Below are 11,032 nucleotides of genomic sequence, written 5' to 3' on the forward strand. Positions count from 1 at the left end.
CAAGTACAAGAAAAGAGGCACTGAAAATATTAATTGAGCTGCTTCCACTCTTTGCAGGGACAGCAGCCTAATTATGAAAACGGATATGGTAACTTTTGCTTTCGTTTAACGGGTGCTAAGAGAGGAACACATTAAATGTGCTTTTATGCACAAACACGATGGTTAGTTCTCTCTCCTTCGACAAAAAATAACATAAAATCACTTGTGGTGAGACAGTTTAATCATCCATCCGAAGCCGGCATATACCCCTAAAAGATACAATACAGCCATTTCAGAGTTTCAGCAACATGAAGACTGAAGATTGAATGCTGGTTTGTCAGCACTCAGCAGGATACATCATCATGCAAGGAAAGAGGCATGGACAATGTGATATGAAGGGTACATACATATGTAATGTAGGGGTAAAAACGTCAGGAAGACTGTGACTGCTGTTGGGCTGTGGCTCAACTTCCTGCTCAAAAGCAAGCGCCATCACGACATTACCCTTTGAATTGATCTTTATGATGAATTGATGATATATATAATCATGGAGCCAGGAGCGAAGTACATAGCTTATCAAATTATATTTTAGTGGAGCGAGAACACATTGCTCCAACATCGCATCGGTGTCTATGCCTTATTCAATTTTCATTACTGTACCGAAGTTGGAAGAAAATGATTATCTTCGCCAAGAAACGCAACATCATCTCTAGTTTAATATCAGAGCTCAGCTTTCTCACCAGGCTACCGGAATGAAGTTTTCAATTATCTACAGAGCCTCGTAGTGGTAGATATTTCTCAACTGTCAGCCAAGTTTCGCCGATGCCCCATCAGTAAGACTGTGTAACTCCTGAATTAAATCGTGGCTCGTGCGAGGCGCGCTCGCGGCAGCAGCTGCTTAGCGACTTAGAGATTGTGACAGGCCGAGAATCGAAACGCACACTACGTTCCTCAAGTCAGGTAGGCCGGGCCCACGACGTGCCTGAGGCGGGCCACCGTCACCCCATTAGTGCACCTGCCACCTCTGCACACCTCCTGTTGCAAATCACGTACAACTTCGATACATTTGTCATCATCTCCCGGTAGCCCGGCCGACCTCGGTTGGCTCGCCGCGCCGCGCCAAAACGGTCTCCCGGTCGCGCCAGCTCTCAGCCAACGGGCGGTCGGCGCCCGCGCGGCTCGACCAATCAGGGACGTCGGTCGGCTCTCGCGGCGCGCTATCGACCTGTGCACGGCGGACGTGCTGAGAGGAGTTCGCCCGGCCGCCCAGCCGCCTCCGCCGCCACCGCTAGCCAACCCCGTCAGCCGGCACCGCCACTGGCCAACCCTATCCGTCGCCGACAGCTCAGTGGCAACACTCAGAAACAGCAGTTGGTAGCGTTAGCGGCAGCAGGTGTCATCTGCGGCAACAGCAGCAGGAGCGGCAGCAGCAGCAACGGCTGTCGTCAGCAGCAGCAGCAGCAGCAGTTGTCGTCAGCAACAACAATCGTCAGCAGTTATACCAGTCATAGAGGCAGCAGCAGCAGTCGACAGCAGCAGCAACAATCGTCGCAGCAGCAACAGTCGACAGCAGCCGTCACTCACCATGTCCGGTCACACGGTGACTCCCGGAGCGCTGGTGACGTTCATAGCCAGTCACCGGACGTCAGAGGTCACCAGGTCACCAGAGCGACCTCTGGAGGTCAGCGCAGACAGCAGCAGCTGCCCGACTGACCTCTCAGACACCAGTCTAGGCGAGTGTAGAGAGGGAAGGTGCGCAGTGTCGTTTGGCTTAGGGGCTCGGGGATGGAGTCAGCTGAGCAGATCTGAGGAACAGTTCAGCTGTAGGTTGGGATCTGCTGGGTGTGATGGGTTGGAGGGGGGGGGGTAGGCCGACTGAGAGTCAGGGGCTGGGCCTGGACAGTGGGTAGACCTATGAAACAGTCAAAGTTGGGACAGACAAACGCCATCAGAAGTTCCACTGTACTCGGGTGTTTGGTGTTGGAGTGATCTGCGTGTCGTGTTTGTCGGGACGCTTGTCTCTGAGCTGCGGTCACGTGTCACAGGCAAGAATAGCTCGGATGGTTGGCTTGATGAAAGAAAGCGTGTTGTAACACTGCTCTGCAGAATTGATGCAAGCGACGCAGGTGACCTTGGTCGGCAAATCGTTAACTTTGACCTTTAATGACTGAGCTGCTGACACTATGTCGAACGAAAAATGATAACTGAAGGTTTTAATGATAGCTGAAATGATTACTGAAGGCATTTGTGCTCAAAAGTTCAAAACACTGTTGGTTGGAACATCAACAGTGATTATCTATTAAAAAGCAAACCCGAGTTCCAGGACAATTTTTACAAGCTGCCTAATACAATCGAGCCTTTTGATAAATAGATATACGCAAATGATCCTGACAAGGGTCAGCACCCCACATTCAAAGATCTCTGTTATAAGGTTACTTTGCATATCTTAAATCCCAATTGGCAATCGACTGCCTACGATATTATGGTAGGTAAACAGCAGCACTGAGTGTTATGTTTTTGTTGTAGTGCAACTCGTCATCCCCTTCGCCAGCAGACATCATTACGGTCTCATGGCACCCTCAACATCATTAAAATTTGCATGACATCATCACTGTCCATATTTATATAAACAACTGCCATCGGGCGAACTTGGCCGAATACCGGATGGGTAGCATTCCTCCTAACAAGTGAGTCCTTTAATTATCCCGGTAAAAGTATATCACTAATTGTGCACGGAACTGGGCATCATCCTGCATACACGTCCCATCTGCTGAGTATGGATGTCCGATCGATATTGTAGCGGCCTGCCGGCCACCCGGCTCCATGTCTCGGGACACACATCATCAATCTCATCGCTCGGCGCCGGGCGGGTCGTCGGCGCCGGGGGCCGAGCGACTGACACCGGCCAGTCGTCCCACCCAGGGTGGAGTTCGACGGAGCCCCGCCGCCTGGGTGATGGTGCGACACCCAGCACGGCTCTAACCGAGGCTTGAACTACCCGGCTCGGGCCCCGGTGCGACCCTGACGCGACCTAGCTTCGACCCTGGGTCAAATCCTGACCCGGCCCTGATTTGGAACCGGGTCCCATCCCGGCTCTAGCTTCGACCCCGGTCTGACCCCGACTGGACCAAAAGTCCTGACCCCAGCATTCTTTTCTGCTTTGATTGAATCCCCATTCGACCCCGTCTACAACTACATACATGTCACGTTTCGACCCTTTTGATTGGGTTCGACTTTGTATTCGACTGTCGGTTCCCGGCTACGCCCCGAGCCTATAGTTGGGCCTTGGCAACAGCTCTGATCCTGACCCTGACCTTTATTGTGACCTTACTTGGATCCCAAACTAGACTCTTTCCCTTTCAATACACTCGGTCTAGGTCGCTGGACAAAGTTATGGGATCCATCCCGTTTTAGTATAAGGCGAGTCTTTAACAGTTCCTTATTAGATAATATTTCTAGTATATAGTCTTCGGCATGCTTTTACTTAGGGATGCATTTCGATGTGTGCACTTCACAGTGGAAGGAAATCCGAAGGCTGCCAAGCATGAAGGGATTCGTATTTTCTTCTACTTTTGATATTATGCCAAATTAGCACATTCAGGCGCTTGGTGTAGTGCGGTGTCAGACACTTGGTGTAGTGCGGCACAGCATATTCAGGCGTTTGATGTCTTGCGGTGCAGCATAGCTTCCAGGCGCTTAGTGTCGTGCGGTGCAGCGTAATTCAGGCGCTTGGTGTCTTGCGGTGCAGCGTAATTCAGGCGCTTGGTGTAGTGCGGTGCAGCATAATTCAGGCGCTTGGTGTAGTGCGGTGCAGCACATCATACAGGCGCTTGGTGTAGTGCGGTGCAGCATATCATTCAGGCGTTTGGTGTAGTGCGGTGCAGCATAACATCCAGGCGCTCGGTAGTCGGTGTAGTGCGGCGCAGTATAGCATACAGGCGCCTGGTGTTGTGCGGTGCAGCATGTCATCTAGGCACACGCTGCAGTGCGGTGCAGCATATTCAGGCGCCTGGTGTAGTGCGGTGCAGCATATCATTCAGGCGCCTGGTGTAGTGCGGTGCAGCATATCATTCAGGCGTTTGGTGTTGTGCGGTGCAGCATACTTCAAGCGCTTGGTGTCGTGCGATGCAGCTTACTCAAGCATTTGGCAAAAAAGCGCTGGGAGCTGAGTTGCTTCGAACTCGATGAGGTGTGTGGTCGTGCCATGCTTCAGGTGGTCTGAAGCTTTTATCCTGCCCCGGGGCTCAAACGATATTACGATATCGCCTATCGCACGCGATGAAACCACCAGCGTAATTGACTGGTCCACTGTGCAGCGTGGCTGGTGCATGGCCCGCAGTGCACAGCGCGCAGCGTGCACAGATGAGCGTACTCCGCGGTGGTCCATGTCGGCGCGTCGCGTCATAATTGTCACGCGCGCGCCTGATTGCCTGCTGTCCGGGTGTCAGTTCCGGACGGCGAGGCGCCGCGTCAGCGCTGCACCATCAATCCCGCTCGCTCACCGCCCGGCCCGTCAGTGGAGGAGCGGCAGGCGCCGACCCCCCACCCAGTGCCCGAACGGACCCCCACACGGCGCCTGCACCGGCGGCGGCAGCAGCAGCGGAGACTGAAACACAGTCCTTGATAGGTGTTTGGGCGAACGAAATGGGCACTAGACGTTCAAGGCATTAAGTGAAATGGTGTTTATGTATCTGATGCCGCGATAGGAAGGCATTCTTCTGCGGAATAGCTCTCCGAGTACCGCCTGCCTTGGCCTCGCCGCGCCGCCTCTGACCTCTGATGACGTCATCAATCCGAACGTTAGCGGACTGCGGCGGTGATGAGACTGCAGCATCTAATGACAATAAATGACCGATCGGCTCATGATCGACTCGCCGGATACCGTGCTGCACCCTCCCCACCCCTCCCCCTCCCCGCGCTGGTCAGCCTGGTGACCCGCACAGACCCTGGGTGATACTTACGGCGCCGTAATGCGCCGCTGTGCTCGTGCGCCGGCTTTGTCGCCCGCGCCGCCCGCACCAGCCGCGCCAGATAATGTCGCTCGTTACCGATCTGCGTCACGTTTGTGTGCACGGCATAATGGCCCTGAGCACGACCCCTGTCACGCTTATCTGCAGATCGGAGCCAGTCATCGCCGGTTAATGGGCGTTTTATTAATTTTCCTAGTGTTACGGCATTGCTGAGACGACAGGATCTTGCCGGCGACCTGCACTGATGAGCAGGCTTGCAGTGATTGCAAGAGAGGCTCACGGATACCTTTCTGAGACAGTGAAGTCCCTGAAATCATGGCATTGTAAATAGCCGGTGAAAGTGGAAGGTTGCTGCATTTTTTATACAGCCTGCATTGTCATTTTAGATATTTTTCGGGATGGAACTAGTCAAGAAATAAGACAGGTCACTTTCTCCGACATGCTGAAAATTTACCTAATTTAACCCTATTAGTGGCAGGCTCCTGGCTACCCCTATTAGTGGCAGGGGGGCTGTTTACGACCCCCCTTGATATCTCGAGATCTAACGGGCCGATTTTCAAAATTCAAACGGCACTCGATTTCGCTGAACGTGATCTACATTTCTAAAAAATAAAAATTAAAAAATGTCAATGGGGGGGTAGAGGGGGGTAAAAACGGGCAAATTGCAGATACATTTTAGACTGTTTATCACGGCCAGGTTTCTGAACCAATCATAACGCAACTTTTGCCGATCGATAGAGAATGAACCAGGAATTCACATGGATCCTAAAAATATGAATTTTCAAAAATCACAGGCGGATACAGATCATTGAGATTGGGGGTACACAAAAAGTATAGTAAATAAGGTTTTTGTTGGTACTATTTCTAAAAAGGGTGGTAATGGTCTTGTTATGTTACAATTTTCTTATGAGAGAACGACTACAAATGTATTGGTCATGCATAGGCGGTGTCAGGGCACCTATGTTGGGAGGTAAAACATAACCCCCCCTTTTTGGACGCCTGGATCCGCCTATTATAGCAAAAACGTGTCAAAAGAGGATGCACAATAACTTTGTATATGTTATCACATGATACCTTTCATTCACTGTTCGTAAAACTGGTGCAGCATCGTGATCTTCGCCCAAATGACTCGCTTCACGAATAGGACCCCCAATTCCCAGTGATCTGGAGCCGCCCCTGGTGAAGTTATGAACTTGAAATTTTCAGGGAATGTGCCCAATTTAGTTTTAGGAAAAGTCAGAAAATTTCAGCATCGTAGCTTCAGCGGTTTCGGAGATATTCCCGAAAAACCTGAGGGGTGGATGAAAACAACCCCCCCCCCTGCCACTAATAGGGTTAAGAACAATAACGTTTACTTTACGGATTTCATTTTACACTTCAAATTACACTTAAATTAAAGTCACTCTTTTGATTTACATCCCGATGCATTTTTAAACCAGCTTTCATATCAAAACTCATTTTATTGTTTTCATGGAAACTATAGGTAGATAAGATACTCGGGTCCCAGCCTACCATAAGACGTTGTTTTAATCATTCCTGCTTGATTGCTACCTAATTTGCTCTTTCTCTTTCCTTACCGTGCTTCTCCTTCATTTTTTTGTGTGCCTCCTCTCTTTCTTCGCTTCCCTGCCTTCTTCCTCGGAGCACACCTTGATCGCAACAAGAAGTTTACAGCCAGTGATAAAATTGCCGGCCTTACAGAGCCAATTAGCGAGCTTCCGTGGCGCCGCGATTGTATCGAGCGGCGGCATTGTATCGGTGCGCCGGAATTGTATTGGTGCGCCGCGAATGGAGCAGAGCTGGCAGAGCGGCGGCGAGCGGGGAACCGAGGGGAGGAGCGAGGGTGGGGGATCAGATCTGGTCAGAGAGGGGAGCGGCGGTCTCTGTCTCAATCGCACTTCTCAGTCCCAGTCCTAGCCCTAATCCCAGGAAACCCAGCGACACTGCATGGGACAACCGAAAAGAGATGTGCAATTTTCGGATCGTTGCACTGCTGAGCATTGTGATGATTTTTAATTCTTGATAATCAGACAGTTTTCAACATATTAGCCGTTTTCACGACGGCCATCTGGTACACGTTTGGTGCACATCTGGTACAGATCAGGTGCAGATTTGGTCAAATCAGGTTCAGTGTGTCTCTTAGCAGCTATCAGCTAGGGTTGCACTAATTGCTTATATGCCTGCTTTGTCATATTATCAGAGAGCATCATCGATTAAAACACTGAAATAAATTCATAAAATGAAGATATTCGCTGTAAAAGAAATTAAGTGCAGATTTGGTCAAATCAGGTGCATTCGCCGGATAGCCCGTCGTGAAAACGGCTATTAATGCTCAGACTTGTACAAAGAAATGTGAATTCATCTACATAGTAAGCCCATTGGTCACGTCTAGATTGAAATATAGGGGATACACATTTAACGGCAATGATGAATCAATTAAATCGTGGAGATAAAGGGAAGAGGAAAAAATAATAATGATGATGATGATGATAATGATGATGATGATGGTCTTGAAGATAATAAGGATAAGGATGATGGGTGCGAAAGACTCCAAAACATGGAGGCTCGTCGTGTCTCCGCCTTTTTCCTGAGTATTTTTCTGACTGATTTGTCTGTGTTTTCAGGTCGAGAGATGGCGATGTCGTGTGACAGCACCGACCAACTGTCTGAGGAGCGCCCACAGCACCGCTCAACCCCGCCACCCCCATCCGGCACCAAACTGACCTCTGGTGACCTCAGCACCGGCGGTACCCCCGACCCGGGCATCCGGCGCTACCGCACCGCCTTCAGGCCCGACCAGATCAAACGGCTCGAGGCCGAGTTCCTCAAGGACAACTACGTCAGCCGACCCAAGAGGAACGAGCTGGCCACGGAGCTCGGACTCGCCGAGGGAACCATAAAGGTAAATTATGATCATGGGTGATTAAAAATGCATCGTTAATAATGTTCATCTTATCGCGACAAGAACGCTTTGTCGTAAGGCATTATATTACAGTTGTCCGACGATATTGCAAAATACTGAAGAATCACTCAAAACAAAAGAGATGTTTACAAGCATTATTCAGGCAAAAAAAAATTGTTCGGGTGTTGGAACTTTAACCCCACTGACTACACTAAAAGTCGTCTCAGTGAAAACGCCATGAATTCTGCAGCGCTCAGCTCGCCCTGATATCACGTATCAGCACGGATTGTCACGTATCAGCTGACTTACTTGTGCCAGCAATAATGACAGGAAATTGGGCCATTACATGGTTTTGATGATGTTTTTATATGCCATTTTAGGGATTTAGCCGCTCATTGTTTCCGTTTCACTGAGATTTAGTAGGCACTCCCTGCCCATGCGCTGGTTCACAACGCGGCCGCTCGTTTTACCCAGAGTAAGCAGAACCCTTCACCCTGTTCGGTTTCGCAAAGAATAGCCAAAGTTGTATAATTTAACCACACGAGAAGTTTCTAAGTAATATTCTCATCCATCTTTATCCAGAAAATGATCCAATATCGCTTACTTCAGACGTGAGAGTCGTGGTAGTCGTAAATGTGCCCAAAACCGTTGATGCATTCAGAAACGAGTTTGACCATTTCAAGTCCTGGAATGGCGGTCGAAGTACACCTTGAGTTGTCAGACATTGGACAAATTTGAGCAAAATGTACAGTTTACATACGCCCGCTATAATTCAACACCAATTGGTATTTTATCACAAAATTCTACTTATATTTTGTTTGCATGTCAACCTAAGGCATCCCATCCGTTACACTATCTCCCGACTAAACCTTCTCATTGCCTCTGTTCACGTGACAGCTCACCATCCAGTGAGTCAAGCGACCATCACTGTAGGTTTATCTGAGAGGTGACTGCGTCATCAATTGTCCGGCGTTTTGATTGTGACAGTGCCCGGGAGAGCCCTAATCCTGTGTCAGTCCGGACCCCGGGGTGCCCTACCGGAGAGCCGGTACTCAGCAAACAAACGGACCAGGCAGCGCTATTTGCTCGGTGTCTGAGAGTGCCTCCGCTCTGTGGGCGAATGCTGGAGCATGCATGGTTGGGTTTTTGTTTTGTCGAGGGTAACAAGAGTTAGAATTGTGGTGGGGCTACTGACTGTAGCGTCCTTCTGGTCACTGCTGATGTATGCCAGTCGTGGAGCCAGTTATTGCTGTTAGATGATGAAGAACATTCTCTTCCTCCCCATTTTCCTATTCTCCGAAATATCATAGGCACCAGAGCAGAGACACGGCAAGAGCACAGTTCTCTCAAACGGACAACATTTTAGATTCGGAACGTAACCACTGTGGCGTGCATATAGTAAAACTGGGTCTTGGGGCAGTCGGCAGCCGGGAGGGCGTCTCTTCGGGTGGCACGCGCATCGCCGCCATTTGGACCTGTCGGACATATGTTTATCAGTCCATGTCGGGTCATGACGGGACTGAACGCACTGCGATGTTACCGGAAGCCAATATTAATTAATGCCACCTCAGCGCCGAGCAACTGTCTGTCTTCGCTGCGCAGGCGTATTTTATCAAGCTCGTTTACAATTTACATTAAACGTCTTGGTGGGCAATCAGTCTTCATTGGAGTCCTCTCTCGCGGTGGGCGACGGCTTGGGAGCCTTTTATAAACATCAGTCATCTTGCAGCGAAATGAATGGTGCAGGCTACACGGGATGCCAATGAATGGGAGATTCGAACCCAAGTCGGTTCTGGTACAAGTTGAGATGCTTTATTTAGTCGGATTCAAATGAAATGCATTTCGAAAGCTAATTCTCCTGGACGAAAATTACCAGTGAATGCTGGCTGACTGACTTCACCATCTTCCGCTGTCTCTTGTGTCTCCAGGTGTGGTTCCAGAACCGTCGGATGAAGCACAAGCGGCAGCAGATGACCGCCTGGCCGCTCGACCCGCGCTTCGCCGACCCGACGCTGGCCGCGCTACTGCTGCAGGCGGCCGTGGCCTCGGGCGGTTACGGGCCGTACGGCGCCGCGCCGCCGCCGCCGCCCCACCACCACCACCCCACCCACCACGGTCACCCGGGGGGCCCGCCGGCGGCCGTGCTGCCGCACCTGGCCGGCTACTACGGCCCGCTGGCCGCCGCCAAGGGCCGCTTCTCGCCGTACCCGGCGCTGCCACTGCGGCCGCAGCCCAGCCTGGCCTCCGGCTTCCTGCTGCCGCCGCCGCCGCAGCCGCCGCTGCTGGGGTCGGCCGGGCGCGGCTCCCTCTCACCTCCGCTGGTGGCCTCCTCGGCGGCGGCGGGGGCGGTGACCAGCAGCTCACCAGAACACAGCACATTCTTCCGACCATTCGAGACCTCAGTACACAAGGACGGCTTCGAGAGCGGCGAGTAGTGATTCGGAATGTAGAGCGAGAGCCGAATAGTAATGCGAGTTTTTGTCTTGAGATGAACAGGTGTGTACATACGTTGTTCGTGTGAGGTACTCAGAAATGTAAACTGTTTTGGGTGGAGATGTGCTGGAAGACAACAAGGTAATGGTTTTGACTAGCTTGAATCTCCAGGAAATGACTGATGGGTTTGCAAATAAGACTGAAGCGATGTTGCAGCTATATCTGTGATTTAGTGCATGCGTGATAGATATTGAGCTATTGTTAGAGATCTTCAAAGTTGTGTTCATAGAGAGTTGGAGAAATATTGCAAATAAACACACCAAGTGAGTGTTATTCGGGCTGAGCCCTACCTACATCAAATATTTCAAAATGCTAGATAGCACCAGCCTCAATTGAGATAGAAAAATGAAAACCTGCATTTCCGCTCGACAGACACACTCGACATCTGCCTCAATAGCCATATTCTGGCGCTCGCATCGAGCCTAACGCGGTAACAGCGAGACATAACGAGAGGAAAACACGCACATAAAATTGGCGCTGGCGTGCGCCCGTGCCAAACACAGCCGTCTGTGACAATCGGAGCCGAGCTGACAATCTCGTCAGCGCACCGGCCACCGGGGCCGGCTGGTCGCTCTCGGCACCGGTCGCCATTGTCCTGTGAAAGGGATGTCGCCGGCATTAATTTAGTGCCGGGCCGGCCGGCGGGCGGAGACAATGCTGCGCCGGGGCGGGGGCGGGGGCGAGGGTG

General features: G+C 51.0%; 1 protein-coding gene across 1 annotated transcript; it reads left to right on the top strand.

The window, feature by feature from the left end:
* The first annotated feature begins 1,164 nt into the window (after window positions 1–1,164).
* On the top strand, window positions 1,165–10,612 carry LOC122392669 (segmentation protein even-skipped-like). Its single transcript, XM_043387797.1, has 3 exons — window positions 1,165–1,712; window positions 7,574–7,851; window positions 9,780–10,612. Exons 1-3 carry the CDS (start codon window positions 1,565–1,567, stop codon window positions 10,284–10,286), a joined length of 933 nt encoding a protein of 310 aa, XP_043243732.1. The 5' UTR covers window positions 1,165–1,564; the 3' UTR covers window positions 10,287–10,612.
* Window positions 10,613–11,032: the final 420 nt, after the last annotated feature.

The sequence above is a fragment of the Amphibalanus amphitrite genome, unplaced genomic scaffold (assembly GCF_019059575.1).
Source record: "Amphibalanus amphitrite isolate SeventyFive unplaced genomic scaffold, NRLGWU_Aamphi_draft 000496F_arrow, whole genome shotgun sequence".
Taxonomy (NCBI): domain Eukaryota; kingdom Metazoa; phylum Arthropoda; class Thecostraca; order Balanomorpha; family Balanidae; genus Amphibalanus; species Amphibalanus amphitrite.